Below are 22,994 nucleotides of genomic sequence, written 5' to 3' on the forward strand. Positions count from 1 at the left end.
TTAACTTACAAATGAGAAATTCAGAGCAGCCATTATCTCTCCTACTATTAATATTTTTCTTAGTGTAATTATGACTAATTAGACCCAGTTGGTTTATTCTCCATGGTCTATAACTTCAGCCTACTTGGTAGTTTATAAATAAAACAAAAATTTTAAATAGTCTAAGGAAAGAAAATTTCCTTTATTAGGTAGAGGAGAGACAAGTACTTACTAGCAACGAGATCAAGAACATTTCCAGTTTTATCATTTTTCAAGAAAGACTGTCAATGATTAATAGTTGGTTATGTGTGTCCCTCAAACAACTAATAATAACAACCTCTAGTTACTTTTAGGAAAAATATTAAGCTTTGAAATCTGAACACATAACTAAATGATCAAACACATTTATCTTCATTGGGATAGCCTGGGAGGTAGAATTTCAACTTACTTGTGTAGTTATTAAAATATAATGGTATTAGGCTGGGCGTGGTGGCTCATGCCTGTAATCCTAGCACTCTGGGAGGCTGAGGTGGGAGGATCGCTTGAGCTCAGGAGTTTGACACCAGCCTGAGCAAGAGCAAGACCCCTGTCTCTACTAAAAAAAGAAAAGAAAAAAGAAAAATTAGCCAGGCACAGTAGCATATGCCTGCAGTCCCAGCTACTCAGAAGACTGAGGCAGGAAGATGGCTTGAGCCAGGAGTTGGAGGTTGCAGTGAGCTATGATGATGCCACTGTACTCTACCCGGGGCATCAGAATGAGACTCTGTCTCAAATAATAATAATAGTAATGTTATTAGATTTCAGTACTAAAATCTATACAACATTGCTGGGGGAAATTGAAGACCTAAATAAATGGAGAGATACATCATGTTGATGGACTGTAAGACAATATTATTAAGATGTCACTTCTTCCCAAAGTGGTCTCTAGAGTCTACACAATTGCAATAAAAATCCCAACAGTTTTTTTTTTTTTTTAGAAATTGATAAGCAGATTCCAAAATTTTATGAAAAATGAAAACTTAAATAGCAAAAATAATTTTGAAAAGTAATACAAAGTTCTTCACCTTGGCATTTCTTACTGTACTTCTCCCCACTGTGTGTGTTAGTGATGGGCTACCAACTTGCATATTCAAGCACTGTTTTCTTTTGGAGCAGTAATGAATTTTAAGATTCCACTGTTAATTTCTTATTTCTTTATTTTAGTATGTTATAGCATTTTATATTTTGTCAGGTTTATTAAAGCATAATTTCCATACATTAAAATTCACTTTTTAAATATACAGTTTGATGAGTTGTGCAGTCAATTCTCTCTTCCAATCAGACCCTGGTAATCAATGATCTAATTTCAATTCCTCTAGTTTTGTCTTTTAGATTGTCATATAAATGGAATCAGACAGTGTATAACCTTTCGTGACTGGCTTCTTTCACTTACTTTTAAGATTCATCCACATTACTGCATTTATCAGTATTTTGTTCTTGTAGTGGCTTTATAATGTGTCAATATGGCTAGCCTTAATTATGTTTCCCAAAATTTTCTTGCATGTATTCTTTCAGTTACAAGAGACATTTTAGTGTGAGATTTGGAGGGCAGAAGTGAAGCAGCAGCCATTTCATTCTTTTTGCAGGCCCTTTGGTAGCTCCTACATGTTGTAACTTACCTGCTGGCTCACTTTGTTAATGGGGGAGAGCTGCGAGGCCTATAGTTGTTCCACCTTTCCTTGGATCCTCCTTCAGCTTCTCTGATTCCTGAGCCAAGTATGTGTTTAGCAACACACTTGGAAAGGAAAGGGCAACACTTCTTCCATAGGATACTACATCATAAGGTTGGAGACATGAGAAGTGACATATGAGACTCAGTCTGTCTTCATGGGCTCTAGCTTGTCCTTGCTCTCTCCTACTTTACATCCATCTTTCCTTCTCACCTGCCTACTACAGACTCCCAGCTCTAGCATTAGAGGCAAAAACAACAGCCTCACAGAAACTACTTACCAACTACAACAGTTGTATAATGTCAAATCCCTTTAAACAAATCACTAGACACACACATACACATGTGCCTGCAAAATCCTAGTATCTCTATTTCTCTGATTGAACTGACTGATAAAATTCCTTTTTATTGCTGAGATTTCCATGGTATGGATGTATAATTTGTTAATCCATTCAGTGGTTAATGGTCATTTGGTTGTTTTCAGCTTGACCATGAATAAAGCTTCTATAAACATTCACATACAGGTCTTTGTGTGGACATATTATTTCAAAAACATGGCACAGTAGTCCCCTCTTATTCACAAGGGTGAATAAGGGCTACTTTAACACAAGCACTTCGATATCATGGGTAACTAAAACCACAGAAAGCAAAACTGCAGATGAGGGAGGACTACTGTACATCTCAACTTTTAAAAGTATACGGTAATACAACGGACAGACTCTATGTCAATTTATAATCTAATGTCAAGTTTTATTCACCTTTTTTCTTACAATATGCCGTCACTCAAAATGTACCTCATAAATAACTCATGCATACATTAGATACTCTATAAATATTTTGATTTAATAATAGGTATTTTTTAGAATGACTAAAAATCTTGATGTAAAATCCCAATTGGGAACTGCATAATCCCATTGTAGACAAAATATATAACTTTACAATAAACATTTTTATAAGAATTTACCCCAAAGAGGGAACACTTAAAATTTGGAATTTAAAAAATCAAAAGTAAAAAGCAAGATGAAAATAATGCTAACATATTTAGGCAATGATCCCTGGATCTGTGGTGCCTATAGACCAAGGGCTACCTGCACCCTGTGGCCTTAAGACCATTTGACATTCAGTTAAGAAGGTAATTATATATCGAATATCCTCTTAACTGGAAATGCTGCAAGAATACATAAGCAATAACCTATGAAAAACATTTAGCTACATCTCTTATGTGAACACAGAAAAAAATTAAATATATATTTTGGTCTCCCATTTAAAAAGTCAATGTTTTTCATCTTAAGCAACAAGAATGATCCACAAATAAGCATGAAGTCACTTTTATAGAAGCTATGTTAAATTCTGTGGAAAATGCCTTGGGAAATAAGCTCAAGAATCTTATTCTAAATATAAGACAAATCCTTACATTAAACAGTGTTATAATTTTTACAAAAACAAAGAGGTTGTGACTACACATGATAAAAAAGTATCTTCTATTTTATAACTATAAACATTCAATCCAACTTGAAAAAAATTATAGCACTACTATGATAAAGAAAAATTAAAACCAACCAAGTGTCTAGAGAAGTAGCTATGCAAATTTATAAATGTAATCAAATACTCTATAGCTAAAAAATAAAAAACATCTACTGACTACATTTTTCAAAAACTATATAATTCCATAAAAATTTAAATACAAGGACTATGTCAATACATGGAAATGTATATATAAAATATTAAGTGGAAAAACCAAAATTAAAAATATAAAGTGATTATAACCATGTAAAAGTAAATATATTATAACAAAAACTGAAGTGAATTTAAATCAGTAGGGACATAAATAGATTCAAATATTCATTAGGGTTTTTTCTTTGTTACTTAAAATTATAACAAAATAAAAAAAAAATAGGCTATTATTTTAGATAAAACTACACTCCTAAACAACAAATACTGAACTATATGTGAACTCCTAAAACAGAGATTTTTAAAACCATGACTTCTATATCTCAAGCGTATTCTATGGAAGGAGACCAGCCCACATGTGCTGATCTTCATGTTACAAAACCTCCTGGGCAATGTGTACATTTATAACTGACCCTCTTAAACATAAAAAGAAGAAATTTAAAAGCACTGTCCAAAAAAGAAAACCAAGCAGCATGCTAACAAAATCTATCTACTTAATCTGTTTTGCTCCTGCAAAAAGCCACTCACAGAAGGTTTTAAAAAACTAATTCTATATACATACTTTACATAACGTATATTTATCCCATAAATATTTTAAAGAATGGCTTTTATATAATTCTTTATTTCAATATGTATCTCATTAATTTAACTGCAAGTTATGCAAGTACAGTCTTTCAGATATGTTATTAAAAATTACTCTCTACATGATTTAGAAAATGGTTAATTTCTTGGATAAAACATAGCATATTTAGAAGTCCGAAAGCCAAGTAAATCCCTTATTTCATTTCGGAATTTTGACAGATCTTGGCGTAGTTCGTTTAGATTTTCCACAGTTGCCTGATCTGTACTTTGCATCTTCTGTCTCATGGAAGTCAAGTAACGATGCACTAAGCAGCACATCACTTTTTGGTAGTTTTCATCTCTCTTTTGTTTCAAATTTCTCCATTCCTTCAAAACAAATAACAATACTAATGATATGCAGAAACATACTTAAATGAGGTGAATTTTTAAAAAATATTCACAGATACATACATATGCTTTATCAGACTATAGTTTTGCTACTATATGGTATGAAATAATATTCAACACTTGTTTAAAACAAATATAGCTTTCATATTTGTTTTATTTACTCACCTTTATGCTTATCTTGATTTAAAAAAATATTCTTAGGAACCTCAATTTATAGCAGAGATTGGCAAACTACAACCCACAGGCAAAATATGGCCCACTTTCTATTTTTTACAGCCTGTGAGCTAAGAATGATTTTTACACATGAACATTTATCATCAATTTGATGGCAGGGAACGCTAATTTTGAGCCCTAATTAAGTGAAATTTTATTGCCCTCCAAAAGGAATTCCATTATTTTTGCTAGTAGACCTGTAATACAAAAAATTATTTGATTATTATTATATTTTGAATTTTATCAATAAAATTTCTGTGGAAATTTGTTTTCTCTCTTGTTATATCACTGCTTACATAACATTTTTGATTTCTATCTTGGCCTGCAAAGTGTAAAATATTTACCATCTGGCCCTTAGCAGAAAAAATTTTCCAACCCTTACTTTAGAGCAATAAGTATCGAATTGAGGTAGACTTTAAAAAAATAAAAATTATTCTTCTTGAATAACTTTGAAGAATCAGAAAAATACGAATTGATGCTAGTAATCATTCTTTTACCTATAATGACAGAATAGGTATTCTAAATATTTCCCATGTTTTAAAAATATGAGATGAGATTTCATATTTTAGAAGAATCTGAAAACTAAAAAAAACACAGTATTATTTATCACTCTCAGTAAGTACTTATTAAATCCTTACTTTATATTAGATGCTGTGCCATGCATCAAGCATACAGCAGCAAAAAACGTCAGACACAGCCCTTAAGGAACTTGCATACTTAGGCTTTAAGAAGCAGCTCAGATTAGAAACTGTTAAAACTTATTTGGTACAATTCAAGCTTCTAATTTCTTACCTTTAAACTGTTTTGCCGCTTTACTTTGCCTTTCGAGGTATGAGAACAAATCCACTTACTGAGGCTACTAATCATATAGCAGATAGTCTTTGGTGAAGGAATGATGTTGAAAGGTGGAGGTAATGTACATTTGTCCTCAAAGTAGCTAAGCCACAACTTTGCTCGAGCAAACTTCCACTCTTTGTCTTCATGATTCTATAAGAGGCAAATTGAAAAGCAATATAGAATATGAATACATACACACACACATATACACATATGGGAAGGGGATGTTTTTCCACACCTTGCAGATTTGGTCCAGAATTTGCAATTATTATATATTATTTACATTTTAAAAATCTATATTTAATTTTTAAATGATACATTTTTCAATGCTTATAATCTTTGGTTATCTTAGCTACTGCATAGTATGATCTGAAGAGAATATAAAATTTAAAAAAAAAATGAACTTACTGCTATCAACTGAAAACTTTTATGAAGCATTGCTACCAGCAGCTTGGTAAGCACGATCACAACCACGACGTTGTATGTACCAACAATAACGGCTCCAACAAAGGATTGCAATTCTTCTCCATAGCTAAATCTTGTAACAAAGATTGCCACATGTGCTAAAGAGAAAATATACCAGAACAAAGCAAAGCAAGTGCCAATGAACCTGTAAAGACAATTACATTTTTGTTTAAAAGGCAATTAAAAAAATTAATCAGCAAAAACGAATAATTCATTTATATGAAAATTACATAAATGAAACATTGATAATCCTTGAATAATACCTTATAAAATAAATGAGGTTGATTTCTGCAGTACAGATATGCCTTAAACAAAGAAATAGACCCAAAGGAAGACAAATTATTCCTGTTTAACCCCTTGCCACCTTTCTATCTATAGTATTCTGTTAATATCTAATTGGATCTTGCTACTCCTCTGCTCAAAACCTTGAAATGGCTCTCAGTCTTAATAACCCCAAATCCTTACCAGGCTAACAAGGTCCTACATGATCCCCATTACCTTTCTGACCTCATTTCCTACAATTCTCCCTCTGATTCACCACATTCCACTCACATTGGCCACCTGGCTTTTCCTTGAAGTTGCCAGTCATGCTCCAGCCTCTGAGCATTTGCCTTTGCTGTTCCCCCTATCTGTAAATGCTCTTCCTCCAGATACCTTCTTCATGGTTGCTTCTTTACCAGCTTTAGATCTTTAGGTGAATATCATTTCTTTTAGGACACTCCCTAGTCCCTTTATCTAAAAGTGTTCCCCCTCACACATAAATACATATACTCCTTAGCCAAAACTTTGTCTTTTTAGCCCTTATCATTGTGTAACATACTATACATTTATCTTTTTATTGCCTGTATCACCTCACTAGAAAGCAATCTTCCCACTCAGCCTCCTGAGTAGCTGGGACTACAGGTGTGCAACAGCATGCCCAACTAATTTTTTTATTTTTTGTAGAGAAAGAGTCTTGCTGTGTTGCCCAGGCTGGTCTCAAACTCCTGGCCTCAAGCAATCCTCCTGCCTCAGCTCCCCAAAGCACTGGGATTATAGGAGTGAGCCACTGTGTGCAGCCTAATTTAAAATAAGATGACACACAAAGAAACTAAAGAATAGTTGGCACAAAATAAGACCATAACAAATGTGTAATTCCATACCCTTTTCTCCATTAGTTTATTTAAAACTGAGGGGAGGTATCTTGTCTACCTCATAACTGGTTTTTCAATTCCTTATGATACATTAGAGAAAAAAACCAGTTCATTAAATTCTAATGATTCTCAAGTCTAATGATCTCTTAAAAAGCATTGAAAATGTGAGACAGTGTTTTTGGTTGTAACAATGACTGAGAGTTGCTACTGACACTTAATACTTGAGGGGCTGATATGCTAAACATCATGCAATATATGGGACTGACAAAGAATTGCCCAAAATGCTAAGAGGACTCGAAATGCCAGGAAGTCCTCTGTTAAGACAGACTGCAGTAAGGGAAGACAATATAATAACTTGGACCTACTACTTAAGATTCTATATGTAAAGATGACTACATTGATTCATGAAAATTAAGGATTTATTTGATTCATGAAAATGAAGTATTTATTAAAGTTTGTGAACATTAAAATTAATTTCTTGGCCAAGTGCAGTGGCTCGCACCTATAATCCTACCACTCTGGGAGACCGAGGCAGGAGGATTGCTTGAGCTCAGGGGTTCGGGACCAGCCTGAGCAAGAGCCAGACCCTGTCTCCACTAAAAATATAAAAATTGGCAGGGCATGGTGGTGCATGCCTATAGTCCCAGCTACTCAGGAGGCTGAGGCAGGAGGATCGCTTGAGCCTAGGAGTTTGAGGTTGCAGTGAGCTATGATGATGCCAGTGCACTCTATCTGGGGCGACAGAATAAGATTCTGCGCACCCCCCACAAAAAAAAATGGAATTTCTTAAAGAAAATTTGAAGCTCCATTTCTGTAGGTACTAATTCATATAGAACATGGTAGGAAGAGAGAAATATATTTACTAAAATATTTAAAAGACACTCACGAATGGAAGGTATCATTGCTTTGCTGTTCGCAGAAGATGCCTACACAGTCCTTCTGTTCTTTTGGAGTATAGCCTTTATCATACAGTTGTGTCAGTCCAATTGTGAAAGAAAACAAAACAAGAAGGAACATCCCAAGAAATTTTCCAAAATCTTGTAACATCTGTCCCATTGAAATCTGTGAAATATATTACATAGGTGTTCATTAAAATTAACAGAAAAACAAAATATTAAATATTAAATGACCCAGCAACAAAAGGAAGACAAACTTGTGATCCACAGGCCACCCCTTTTAATCTATCTGGTTGAGATATTTCAGCATTTTGAAAACGTCGAAAATCTAGCTACCTAACAAAAAGCCATTTTAATCATGTCAACACTGTGAGTGTTGGATAGTACATTCCTTGAATCTGGATGAGGTCTGCAGAGGACATTGTTGCTATGGAGGTAGAGGCAGAGACATGGAAGTTTAAGAAAACTTGCAAGGTATAAAAGGAAAATGCCCCACTCAAACCTAAAGAGAAATAAATGCTTATACTTGCATAGCTTCTTAAAATTTACAAATACAAAATCATTATGACACAAAGTATTTCACCTGATTTTTGCAACCAATTCCTAAATGACACAGCATTTACTCCTCTAGGACTGCCCTAATCTCTTTTGCCAACGTGATCAATTTTCTTTCACTTTGGGTCCATTTTAAGAAAATACTATGTGTCCAAGCCAAATGAGAGTGTCCAGTATTAATAATGAGTATCTTTTATAATTTAGATGTGTATAGTGCATATGAAAGCTTCATTCAAGCCTAATTTCATTCTCCTTCATACTCCTTCAAAATCGGTGGATTAGCTATTTTTCATAAATTCTTGATTTTTAAATTGGCATATAAATTTGGGAAATAATGTGATTGCATTCTTGATCCAGTAATTATATCCCTAGAAATTTAACCAATAGGTAAGAACTACACAAAGATACATGTATATACAGGATTTTCACTGCAGCATTGTTAGATGTAGCAAAAAATCAGAACATCTTAAATATTGTTTTTTTAAAAAATGAAGTACATCTATATGTGCTGGCATAGAAAGATGTCTGTAAGACTTGAAGTCAAAAAAGCAGGTACAGAACACCACATATGAGGGCTGTCCAGAGTATCCAGACATTTTATCCATATATCCATCATATCCATGGCTGGATGCTTTCCAGACAGCCCTTGTATAGCAGCTCCCATTTCTATTTAAGGATAGATAAGATATATACTTTCATATAGATATGGTTTATTATGTATAGTAAATTGCTGAAAGTTTATACCAGAAATTGTTAACAATGCTTATGTATGGGAGGTAGGACTAAGAGTATAGAAGACGGACTTTTTCACTTTATATCCCTTTGGATTTTCTTTACTGTATGCATTTATTACTTTTAAAATACAAAAATTGGTGTTTAAAAACAACCCTCCCTCAAATTTAACCAGGTCAAATTCATATAATTAATTAAATCCAACTTCAAATAAAATTCCTAATTGACCCAAACCTGCCAACACAGCATATGCCCACTTTAAATGATATAAAATGGTAGCCACAGGCAAGTGGCCTGGCTCTTCTAGTCCGCTAAAGTGAGCCAGCTAATCGAGCAGAAGAGGTGTTTTAAAATTTTAGGCACACCACAAGCTAGTAACCCAGACTCTGCAATAGTGGAAAGGTCCAACATGCCTGACTTTTGCATACCAGGCTATGTGGAACTTTTCCTTATGCTTCCCTTACTTGGTCTTCTTGCAAAATTCTAACAGAGGAAGCAGGAAGAGGTTAGGATCAGAAAGCTCAAAATATGTGAGAAAGAGAAGAAATACATTTTCTTCTTAACAATGACAGCTTTACTGGGTCACCTTGGAAAAGAAATAATTGATTATGGTTGCTTAGAACAAAGCCATACATCCTAGTAGAGAACTTAATAACTTATGATAGTTAAGAATATAGTAACTGCTTTTGATAATTACAGAAAAGATAACCTTTGAAAAAATTTGGACACTGTGAGCTTATGGTAAATAAGGTTTCCAAGAGTGACTGTGTATGATATAATTTTAGTTTTAAAAGCTTAGTCAAAATAGAGGCTTTAATTTAACATAACTAAGTTTTAAAGAGTAAGTATAATCAATTTCAGTATCAAGTGAGCAATATTGAATGAGAACACCACAAACTTTATGACTTATTTTTTAAAAGCATGACATCAGTTCTTATGCAAAATGGAAGAACTAAAAGTAGTACAGTGTATCTCACTGAGGTAAACATTGGTCTGATGACACTAAAATTTTCATGTGAAAGGCAAACATTAAAAACAGTAAATTTATTTTACACTAGGGAAAATTATAAGGTTTATGTATTTGTAAAAGTAATAATCATGCTTTGTTATATATTTACTTATTTAAAACTCCTTGGCAGTTTTACTTGAGAAATATGAAAACTTATGAAATGAAAAGAAGGTAATTAAAATATTGATATTGAAATTTACACAGGATAAATAGAATTCCTGAATAGACCAATATCAAGAACTGAAATTGAAACAGCAATAAAAAACCTTCCTCAAAAGAAAAGCCCTGGTCCAGATGGGTTCACACCCGAATTTTACCACACATACAAAGAAGAACTGGTGCCCATCCTACATAAACTATTCTCCAATATCGAGAAGGATGGAATTCTCCCCAACACGTTTGACCAAGCCAACATAACATTGATACCAAAACCAGGAAAGGATGCAACAAAAAAAGAGAACTACAGACCAATTTCTCTTATGAATATAGATGCAAAAATTCTCAATAAAATCCTAGCAAATCGAATCCAAGTGCTTATCAAAAAAATAATCCATCACGACCAAGTGGGCTTCATCTCAGAGATGCAGGGGTGGTTCAACATATGTAAATCTATAAATGTAATTCACCACATAAATAGAAGCAAAAATAAAAACCATATGATCCTCTCAATAGATGCAGAAAAAGCATTTGACAAAATTCAACACCCTTTTATGATAAGAACGCTTAACAAAATAGGCATAGATGGAACCTACCTAAAAACGATACAAGCCATATATGACAAACCCACAGCCAACATCATACTGAATGGGGAAAAATTGAAAGCATTCCCACTTCGAACTGGAACCAGACAAGGCTGTCCACTGTCCCCATTACTTTTCAACATAGTATTTGAAGTCCTTGCGAGAGCTATCAGGCAAGAGAGCAGAATCAAGGGAGTCCAAATAGGGAAAGAAGAGATCAAACTCTCACTCTTTGCTGATGATATGATGTTATATCTGGAAAACCCCAAGGATTCAACCAAGAGACTCCTGGAATTGATTAACGAATACAGTAAAGTCTCAGGTTACAAAATCAATACACACAAATCAGAGGCATTCATATATGCCAATAACAGTCAATTGGAGAACCAAATTAAAGACTCAGTATCCTTCAAAATAGCAACTAAGAAAATAAAATATCTAGGAATATATTTAATTAAAGAGGTAAAGCACCTCTATAGGGAAAACTATGAAACACTGAGGAAGGAAATAGCAGAACTTGTAAATAGGTGGAAAACCATACCATGCTCGTGGATCGGAAGAATCAACATTGTTAAAATGTCTGTACTATCCAAAGTGATCTACAGATTCAATGCAATCCCTATTAAATTACCAACATCATTTTTCACAGATATAGAAAAAATAATTATACACTTTGTATGGAATCAGAGAAGACCCCGTATAGCAAAAGCAATTTTAAGCAATAAAAACAAAATGGGAGGTATTAATTTGCCAGACTTCAAACTATACTACAAGGCTGTGGTTGTTAAAACTGCCTGGTATTGGCACAAGTGCAGGGACACAGACCAGTGGAACAGAACAGAAAATCCAAATATAAAACCATCCTTATATAGACACCTAATCTTTGACAAAGCAGACAAAAACATACTCTGGGGACAAGAATCCCTATTCAATAAATGGTGCTGGGAAAATTGGATAGCCACATGTAGAAGACTGAAACAGGACCCACAGCTTTCACCTCTCACAAAAATCAAATCACAGTGGATAACAGACTTAAACCTTAGGTGTGAAACGATTAGAATTCTAGAAGAAAATGTAGGAAAGACTCTTACAGACATTGGCCTAGGCAAAGAATTCATGAAGAAGACCCCTAAGGCAACCACAGCAACAACAAAAATAAATGAATGGGACCTGATTAAATTAAAAAGCTTCTGCACAGCCAAAGAAACAGTCACGAGAATAAACAGACCACCTACAGAATGGGAAAAAATTTTCACATACTACACATCAGATAAAGGACTGATAACAAGAATCTATTTAGAACTCAGGAAAATCAGCAAGAAAAAAATCAAATAACCCTATCAAAAAGTGGGCAAAGGACATGAATAGAAATTTTTCAAAAGAAGATATAAGAATGGCTAACAAACATATGAAAAAATGCTCAACATCCCTAATCATCAGAGAAATGCAAATCAAAACCACAATGAGATATCACTTAACCCCAGTGAGAATGGCCTTTATCAAAAAGTCCCATAACAATAAATGTTGGTGTGGATGCGGAAAGACAGGAATACTCATACACTGCTGGTGGAACTGCAAACTAGTGCAACCCCTGTGGAAAGCATTATGGAGATACCTTAAACAGATTCAAATAGACCTACCATTCGATCCAGCAATCCCATTATTGGGCATCTACCCAAAGGAACATAAGTCATTCTATGACAAAGTCACCTGTACCCGAATGTTTATAGCAGCACAATTCACAATTGCAAAGATGTGGAAACAACCCAAATGCCCATCAATTCATGATTGGATTAGTAAATTATGGTATATGTATACCATGGAGTATTACTCAGCTATAAGAAATCACAGTGATATGACATCTCTTTGGTTCTCCTGAAGAGAGATGGAACCCATTATATTAAGTGAAATATCCCAAGAATGGAAAAACAAGCATCACATGTACTCACCAGAAAATTGGTTTCCCTGATCATCACCTAAATGCACATTTGGGAATAATACCAATCGGATATCAGACTTAGGTGGGGGCTGGGGGGAGGGGATGGGTGTATGCCTACATGATGAGTGCGTTGCGCACCATCTGGAGAATGGTCACGCTTGAAGATGCTGACTCGGGGAGGGGGGGGTGCAAGGAGGGGTTGAGTGTATACCTACATGATGAGTACAATGCGCACTGTCTGGGGAATGGACACGCCTGGAGCTCTGACTTGGGGGGGATAGGCGGTACATGGGCAACGTATGTAACCTGAACTTTTGTACCCCCATAATAAGCTGAAATAAAAAAAAAAAAAAGAAAGAAATTTACACAGGAGTTACTACTAGTACACACAGAGAAAAAAATCTTTCTTGATAATCAGAAAAATGGAAATTAAAGCAAACTACTAAGTTAGTATAAGTTAAAAGCACCAAATACTATTAATGTGGTAAAACAGTATTTTTTATACTGCTTGTGTGACAGAAAATTAACATACTCTACTGTAAAGAAATAAAAATACTGAGGTGTTATAAGGATCTATCTTTTGATCTGTTAATACCATTTTTGGAGACTTATCCTTAGAAAATAATTTCACACAGGGAAAACGCCTTATACATAGATTACTATGTAGAACAACAAAAATAACCTAAATGCCTGATAGAGAAAAAGTTGATATCTTTAGGCTCTTTAAATTATAAAAGTTGTTAACAAAAGGAAGCAATAATAATGACAACTTCTAGTCATTCTCCTTCCAAATACCCCTCCAGAATAAAGCCATAATTATCTGTCTAAAAGTTTTATCTACTCAAGCCACCCGTGCTCAAAAACCTCCTTTGCATGTGTGATAATGTTAAAACTCCTACAACAGAGACATTCTAGCCTTTTTCAGCTTCATTGCCCCAACTCCAATCCAATGCTTCAGGTGTAAAGAACATTCTGTTTTCTTCTAAGAATGCCATGCTTTATGACTCCATCCTTCCGCATATTACTCTTGCTTTGTTCTTTGCCAGGCAAGCCTCTTATTCCTTCAAGGCTCAGATCAAATGCCACCTCCTCTAAAGAACCTTCCTGACTCTCTCCAGGTACTCCTTGTGTCATGCTCCCAAAGAAAGTTTGTTATTTCTAAAATAGTATTTTTCACTAATATTTATGTTTGTCTTCTCTAGCAATCTTTAAGGACAGGTACCACGTCTTAATAAGCTCCAGAGACTGGCACATTAATTAAAATGTTGAATATATTACTACCTTTTATATGCCTTTTATCTAATTCTTTGCCATTTTCCAAGAGCTATCACGTTTTTTTTTTTACCTACCCTGTAGGGTGGGAAAGGCTAACATTGTCTCCATTTTTCCAACTGATCAAATTGAAGCTCAGAGAGATTTAGGAAATTGCTCAGGGTAACAAAACTAATAGATGGCGGAGGTGTGAATTGAATTCCTGCTTTTAATTTGTTGCAAATACTTTTTAAAAACATTATTTTGTGGTTTTATCTTAGCTTTCTCATTAGAAATTTGGGGCTAGGTCCAATTAGTAAGGATTGAGTTCTCATATAATACTTCCCAACACATCAGGGATTGCTGAATTAATATATGAATGAATTGTTAATTACACCTTTTAACTTGGTTAATTAACATCAAGTCCTGGTTCTAACACTGTGTGAGCTGGGCCTTAGTTTCCTGATGTATAAAAGGGATATGGCGGATAGTCAAATGCTGCATCAGACTCACCTACATGCCATTTGCCCACACTTAACCCAATTTTTTTTTTTTTTTTGAGACAAGGTCTCACTCTATCACCCAGGCTGGAGTGCAGTGGCACAATTTTAGCTCACTGCAGCCTCCAATTCCTGAGCTCAAGTGATCCTCCTGCCTCACCCTTCTGAATAGCTAGGACTACAGGTGCCTGCCACCATGCCCAGCCATTTTTTTAAAACATTTTTTGTACAGAAGGGGGTCTTGTTATGTTGCCCAGACTGGTCTCAAACTCCCAGCCTCAAGAGAGCCTCCTACTTGGCCTCCCCAGGTGCTGGGATTACAGGCATTAGCCACTGCACCCAGCCAACTCAATCTAGTTAGTATCTCTGAGAATCTAGGTTTAGCATGCTTCCCAGGTGATTCTGGAGCCCCACCAGTTTGGGACCCTCTGGGCTACATGACTTCTATTTCCCTCTAGCTCTAACATAGCCCCAAAAGCAAAGCACCTGAAATTGCTCTTTACTTATTAGAAACAGCATCAATGTGCCATTTATATTATACAGGCTACTAAATCAAAGCTGATAAACTATCCAGTAAATCAAATAATTCATTAGGAATAAAGTACACACTCACGTCTCAAGCACTACATTAACTTTCCAAGTTTTCTTATATTATTTTTCAGGTCTGCTATAGTTAACTGACTATAAAAGGAATGGAGAAATGGATCTGAGCATTTATGTAAAGCCCACCATGTGTCAGGTACTTGGGTATACACTGACCCATTTAATTCTCACACCAACAAAGAAATTGAGGCTCAGATGATGGAACAAGATTTTGAACCAAGCTGTCAGAACCCAAGGGGGTGTTCATCCATTTGTAGTATTAGTAATTCTAATAATTAGACCAAGCAGAAAAGCAAGACATTTAGATAAAGGCACTTTCAATTACCATAAATGTTGAGGCCTAAGAATACATGGATAAGACACTTCCTTAGTCTGATTTGCTCATCACCACCACCCAAGAACTAATCCTTGCCTGAAACTTCTGCTTTGGGGATCCTGCTTAGGAAACAATAATCAACTAATGTGGGGCCTTTAGTTAAACTGTCTAGAACCACATGATATTCCTAGATATCCCTAGGAAAGAGACATTTCTACCTCTGGGAAAGAAACGCACCTCTTATCCTAAATGAAGTAGGGACGAAGAAACTTTTGGGAAGAAATGGGATTAATGCTTAAGAAAATTCCCAAATAACTTCTTTCCCTTCTTCAAAAAATAAAGTCTTTTTTTATTTTTCCACTTTTAGATTCTCTTAGTGGAAAAAAAAGCCCTCTTAGATTTCTACTTAGAGGCCTGAAAGAGTGAGGTCAAAAAAGAGGCTGAAGGGGGAGATTTGTTGCTCTTGTGAGGACTGGTTATCACAGCACTGAAGAAGAAATAACGATACTCTGTAGTGGGAAGAGGAGAAAAGAAAGAGGAAGGGGCCAAGAGCTGCAAGATAGCAGACCAAAGACACCACCACCCAGGGCACCTCTGTAAGAAGGAGAAATTTTAGATGAAAGAGAAAAACAAACTAACAGACAAAACATAGATTGGATGAGGGTCTCAAGGAAGGGTGCCTGAACCTACAGTGTCCACGGGAAGAGGCTGCGGAGCAGAACTGGAAGGAGAAAGGTCCCTCCCTCACATCTCGGACTATTGATGGGCTCCAGAGCTGCTGGAGAGACCTTCTGCTAAAGTGAACCCAGAGACTGCTGCCGCCAGCAAGCGGAGAGCTTCTTGTGGACAGGGCACCAGGCTCTCACTCCCCACCCCAGTGCCTCCTGCCCCATAGACCTGAGCCAGATGGCAGACACCATATTGCTTCTTTACCCACTGGGCATCTTTGCACTCTGCAGAGGGCATCAACCCCTCAGGTTCTGTCTTGCTTATCCCTACGAAGACATTTCCCAACTCCAGCCCAGACTATAACAGCCACAGGGGTCCAGTGGATCCTGGGTGATCTGCATGATTCCCAAGCTCTGTCATTCTGAGCAGACTGGCTCCCAGAAAGAGGGTTGGAGATGACCATAGGGTGGACTTTCCTCCACCTAAACTTTTTTGCCCCTTCCCCTCCCCGACCCGTGGCTGCTGAGAGACGACTGAGCCACCACATGGAGGCTTCCACAGGGAATGGGGCTCAAACCTTTCCTTTTGGGGTCCTGAAACAGACTGAGGGGTGCTCAGACTGTGAGCTCTCCACCTACTGGCCCTCCCTGGTGCTGCTTGCCTGGCGACTCCAGCAGAGCAAGACACATCCCAAGGTGGAGGAACATAGAATCAGCTTGAGCAGCCCATGAGAGAGATTTGGGATCAGTATCATTCTCCCTGGCATGGACAAGGATTAATCTCTGGGGCCCAGGGCACAGATCTCGTACACCCAGGTCTCCATTGCATCAACTGGGTGCACAGAGGAGTATCTATGAATTAGTCTTGCAAGGTGTGGGTACCTGCAGGAGTGAGAGTGCAGAGTGGGTCCTGGCTACGCGGGGTACCCCTCATCCCACGGGAAGAAAGCGCTCCCAGCTCAGGCCCGGATCCTGGGCAAGGAACCTCCCAGCCCACATCACAGTTGTGGAGGAGCTTAGCTGGCTTGAGGTCCTGCCTACTGCCAAAGGCCAGGGGGAAACGGCAGAATACAGGACCAGAAGAAACTGCAGAATATGAGAGGGTGGAAAGCAGTGAGGCCTGTTCCAGACTGTGGGTCTAAGACAGTCCCACATCCACATACAAACTTTTTGGTTGAGTGGAGCCAATTCAGCCCCTCCCTGGCAGCTTTGACCAGAGGAAGGGAACAGACCTTTGACCCCTGCTAAAAGCATTTGTGGAGCTTGAGGGAAGGCTCACCCAACCCACCCCAGCCCAGCTTCACTGCCCCACCTGCCCCTGCTGAGGTGGAGAACAAGGACACACCTGGAAGTTCCAGGGCTCTACTCACCACCTGGGGCATTAGAATGCTTCTCCTGAGGAAATAGAGCTGGTCACAGGACCCAAAAACAACACTGTAACTTGTTCCTGCCAGCAAGTACCACCTACTGATAGGGAGGTCAATTTGCATGCCGTTTTACTGCATTTACTGATGTATCATACAGGATGTGGTCCATTCTCACCCACAAGCACCACTTACTGGCTCAGAAATTAAACTGGGCATGTCAATATCTAAACAAAAGAAAATCCAAAAGTAGGAAGCAACAGGTGCTCCAGATGAGAAGGGATAAGCAAAACAACTCCAGAAGTCTGAAGAATCAAGGCGAAAGGACACTCCCAAAAGGGAACACATGCTCTCTAACAATGGATACCAATCAAAATCAGTACATTGAAATGAAAGATAAAGAATTTTGAACATGGATTGTAAGGAAGCTCAATGAAAAGCAAGATAAAATGGAAACCCAAAACAAAGCAATCACAAAAAGAATGCAGGAAATGAATGAAAAATTCACAAAGAAATTTAAATATTAAAGAAAAATCAAACAGAACTTCTGAAAATAAAAAATTCATTCAATGAATTACAAAACACAGTGGAAAGTGTTAAGCATAGGTTAGATCAAGCAGAAGAAAGAATCTCAGAACTTGAAGACAATATCTTTCAATTCAATAAGCCAGTCGCAGAGATGATAGAGCAGAGAAATAAGAGAAAAGACAAAGCTTACAAGAAATATAGAATTATGTGAAAAGGTCCAACATAAGAATCATAGGCATCCCTGAGGGTGAAAAGAAAATACACAAGGGTTGGATGATGTATTTGAGGGAATAATTGAGGAAAATTTCCCTGGCCTTGCTAGAAATCTAGATATCCAGGTACAAGAAGCTCAAAGGACTCTAGGAGATTCATCGCAAAGAGGAAAACACCATGACACACAGTCATCAGACTGGCCAAAATAAGCACGAAAGAGGCCCTCCTCTGAGCCATAAGGCGAAAGCAGCAGGTAACGTACAAAGGAAAACCCATAAGACTAACTGCAGACTTCTCAACTGAGACCTTACAAGCTAGAAGGGACTGAGGCACCATTCTCAGTTTTCTCAAATAGAATAATGTCCAGCCTAAAATTTTGTATCCTGCAAAATCAAGTTTCATATATGAGGGGAAACAGTCTCTCTTAGACAAGCAAAAATGAGGGAATTTGTCAAAACAAGACCTGCCCTGCAAGAAGTACTCAGAAACACATTACACACAAATCAGCACAATAGATACCAGTGTAAAATCATCCAAAAGCTAAAGGTCAAAGGCCACATAACACAATGGCTCAAGACATAAAACAAAGCAACAAAGTTCTGCTCAACAGGATGAACAGAAATCCATAGCACTTATCAATTCTTTCAATAAATGTGAATGGCTTGAACCACCCACTGAAGAGACATGGGCTGGCCAAATGGATAAATATACACAAACCAACAAGGACTCATTCAGACTCAAGGTGCAGGGATGGAAAAAAATATTCCATGAAAATAGAAACCAAAAGAAAGCTAGCATAGCAGTTTTCATATGAGATAACTTAGTCTTCAAATCAAGAAAAGTAATGAAAGCCAAAGATGGTCATTATATAATGGTAGAGGGGACCACTCAACAGGAAGATATAACAATTCTAAATATTTACGCACCTAACACAGGTGTACCTAGATTCATAAAACAAATCCTACTTACTCTAAAAAAAAAAAAAAATGATAAACAACACACTGTAATAGCTGGGGACTTCAACACCCCACTGACAGAACAGGACAAATCTTCCAAACAGAAAATAAACAAAGAAACAATGGACTTAAACAGAACACTAGAACAAATGGGGCTTCCATACATTTACAGAACATACCACCCCAAAACAACTGAATATACATTCTTCTCATCAGCTCACTGGATGTTCTCTAAGATTGACCACATCCTAGGCCACAAAACATGTCTCAATAAATTAAAAAAAATTGAAATTATACAAGAATCTTCTCAGATCACAGTGGAATAAAATTAGTAATCAACTGCAGGGACTTAGCTATGCTCCCAGCAAAAAATTGGGTCCCTCAGGCAGGGGTCGTCGCAAAGGATAAGGAAATAATAGAAAATAGAATATAGAAATAAAAGAATACACAGAGACAAAACTACAGTTTCATAGATAATAGATTTATGAAAGGGGTGGGGGCTTGACAGACCCCCACAGCATTCCCGTAAACTGTGAGGCCACGAGTGAAGTTTCACATCAGTATTTATGGTTACAGTGATCGGTTGCCAGGGGTAACAGCTTTACATAATAACAGGTAGTTCATTTTAGGTTAAAAGTCTCCCAAAAGGCTTCTATAGATCCTTTAATTAACTCTATCTACATGAGCAAACGGTTATAAAAATCTTTCCAAGACAAACTTCTAAGTTCTAAGATAAAGGTATCATTTAACACAAGGGTTAAACAGAGATATAGCGGCTCCATATTTCTTTTCTAGTTATTGTGGATGAAGACAGGTAGTCAGGAGTCAAGCAGGAACTGTCCCTTAGGCCAACTGCTTTCAGCCACAGGTGTCTGTCTGTCGGTGAACACTCTTTGATCAGCTCTCATCCAGTGGCTCCATGCAAACCTGCTTTGTCATACAAAGCAGGCAAAAACCACAGGTTTGAGACTGCAGTGTCACCTAGTAAAGCAGCTGCCACTGACCTTTGAGATGCCCTCCTGAGGGGAGGCAGCTTTTGATACGCAAACTAACACATTCACATATTCCTTGAGGGCAAAGCCCTGCAAAACTCCTGGGATCATTTCTGTCTCTAATATACCAATAATAATCTATGGTGCAACAATCAACTCCAACATAAATACTCATCTCTACACAAAGTCATGGAAACGAAACAACCTACTGCTAAATGACTGCTGGGTCAAGGAGGAACTTAAAATGGAAATCAAAAGATTCTTTGAGCCAAATGATAAAAGGAACACAAGTTATCAAAATCTGTAGGAAGAGCTAAAGAAGTCCTGAGAGGAAAATTCATAGCCTAAATGCCTACATCCAAAAGACAGAATGATCACAAATTAACAATCTAATGAATCAACTCAAAGAACTGGAAAAAGAAGACCAAACCAATCCCACACCCAACAGAAGAAAAGAAATAACGAAGATCAGAGCAGAACTAAATGAAATCAATAACAAAAGAACTATATGAAAGATTAATGAAACAAAACCTGTTTCTCTGAAAACATAAACAAATTTGACATGCCTCTTGCTAGATTAACCAGAAGCAGAAAAGAAAGGACTCTCTCTAATAAACTCAATCAGGAATAAAAAAGGAGAAATTACAACTGATACCACAGAAATACAAAATATCATCTCTGAATAGTATAAAAATCTCTATGCACACAAAGTTGAAAACATGGAGAAAATAGGCAAATTCTTAGAAACACATAGCCTCCCTAGGCTCAATCAGGAAGAAACAGAACTCTTAAATACACCAATATCAAGTACTGAAATTGAAGCAGCAATAAAAAACCGTCCTTAAAAAAAAGACTTGGACCAGATGGTTTCACAACCAAATTCTACCAGATCTACAAAGAAGAACTGGTGCCTATCCTGCAGAAATTATTCCACTGTTTGGAAATAGACTAAGAGATGTGAAAAGTTTCAGGAGTTTTGCAGGGCCTTGCCTTGAAGGAATCTGTGGACATGTTAGTTCACAGAATAGAAGCTGCTTCCAACAAGGGAGGCATTGTCAGAGGACGTTTGCAAAGCAACCTTTCTTCTTTGCTGCCGGCCATCGCCTTGAGCTTTTTTGCAAGGCAGAAGCTCAGTTTGGGTCCTTGGCAGAGAAGCTGATTAAAATGCCTGCCCAGCAGATAATGTGCAGCTGGAACTATCCTAGACTTCAAGGCTATTCTTGCTTCACTCCTGACTACACGTCTCTGTGTTTAGAAGAATTAGATTAGAGTAGTACACAGACTCAGTGTTCTCATTTTATACATTTCATCTTTAATTTGTATGCTCAGCTAGGTCTGTTTCTACCTTAGAGCTTAACATGCTTATCTTAAAAATTTTGTAACCATCTATTCTTGTAGACAGAATTAGGTAAGGTTCCCTTGGAAACCTCAAAAAATGAACCATACACGTAATTCTCTAATAAAAGACAACTATTTGCTGTAACAATAAATACTGATGCGGGACTTCACTCATGGTCTCACAGTTCACGGGGATGCTGGAGACCCCCTAACTCCCTCATCATTTAAACTGCACTTTGTCTCCGTCGCAATCATTTCTCCGTCTATATTATTTCCTTCTTTATTTTCTATTATTTCCAAATCCTTTGCGACAATTCTGCCTTGGGACCTGTTTTGCTGGGAGAGTAGCTAACTACCAGCATTCCATAATATCAAAAAGGAAGGAATCCTCCCCAACACATTTTACAAAGTCAACATCACCTGATACCAAAACCAGAAAGGACTCAACAAAAAAAGAAAACTACAGGCCAATATCCCTTATGAATATAGATGCAAAATTTTCAGTAAAATCCTAGTACATTGAATTCAGCAGCTCATAAAAAAAATAATCCATCACGATGAAGTGGGCTTCCTTCTGGAGATGGAGGGATGGTTCAACATACGCAAATCTATAAATGTAATTCACCATGTAAACAGAAGAAAAAAACCAAAGACCATATGATCCTCTCAGTAGACACAGAAAAAGCATTTGACAAAATTCAGCACCCTTTTATGATAAGAACACTTAACAAAATAGGCATAGATGAGACTTACCTCAAAATGATAAAAGCCATATACAACAAACCCACAGCCAACATCATACCAAACAGGAAAAAACTGAAAGCATTTCCACTTAGAATTGGAAAAAGATAAGGTTGCCCTCTAACACCACTTTTATTGAACATAGTGCTAGAAGTCCTAGCCAAAGCAATCAGAAAAGAGAAGGAAATCAAGGGCATTCAAATGGGGCCAGAGGAGGACAAACTACAGTTCTTTGCTGACAGTATGATCTCATATCTAGAAAACCCCCAAAATTCTGCCAAGAGACTACTGGAATTGATAAACAAAATCAATATGTACAAATTAGTAGCATTCCTATATGCCAACAACAGTCAAACTAAGAACCAAATCAAAGACTCAATACCCTTCACGATAGCAACAAATAAAATATTTAACTAAGGAGGTAAAAGATCTCTATGGGGAAAACTACAAAACACTGAGGAAGGAAATAGCAGAGGACATAAACAAGTGGAAAACCATACCACGCTCATGAGTTGGGAGAATCAACATTGTTAAAATGTCTATACTACTCAAAGCAATCTATAGATTCAATGCAATCCCTATTAAAATACCAACATCATTTTACAGAGATCTAGAAAAAATAATTCTACGCTTCGTATAGAACCAGAGAAGACCTTGTACAGCGAAAGCAATCTTAAG

General features: G+C 36.9%; 1 protein-coding gene across 14 annotated transcripts in view; it reads right to left on the bottom strand.

The window, feature by feature from the left end:
• Positions 1-2,416: 2,416 nt before the first annotated feature.
• Positions 2,417-22,994, bottom strand: part of TRPC1 (transient receptor potential cation channel subfamily C member 1) — a 74,298-nt gene continuing 53,720 nt past the window's right edge. For all 14 annotated transcript variants that reach the window (XM_069475379.1, XM_069475378.1, XM_069475376.1 and 11 more), the window contains 4 exons: positions 7,862-8,037; positions 5,786-5,987; positions 5,333-5,527; positions 2,417-4,306 (listed from right to left, as the gene is read on the bottom strand). In XM_069475379.1, coding sequence (XP_069331480.1) covers positions 4,079-4,306; positions 5,333-5,527; positions 5,786-5,987; positions 7,862-8,037 — 801 coding nt within the window. In that variant the 3' untranslated portion in view covers positions 2,417-4,078. The remainder of the gene's footprint in view (positions 4,307-5,332; positions 5,528-5,785; positions 5,988-7,861; positions 8,038-22,994) is intronic.

The sequence above is a fragment of the Eulemur rufifrons genome, chromosome 7 (assembly GCF_041146395.1).
Source record: "Eulemur rufifrons isolate Redbay chromosome 7, OSU_ERuf_1, whole genome shotgun sequence".
In the NCBI taxonomy this organism is placed as follows: Eukaryota; Metazoa; Chordata; class Mammalia; order Primates; family Lemuridae; genus Eulemur; species Eulemur rufifrons.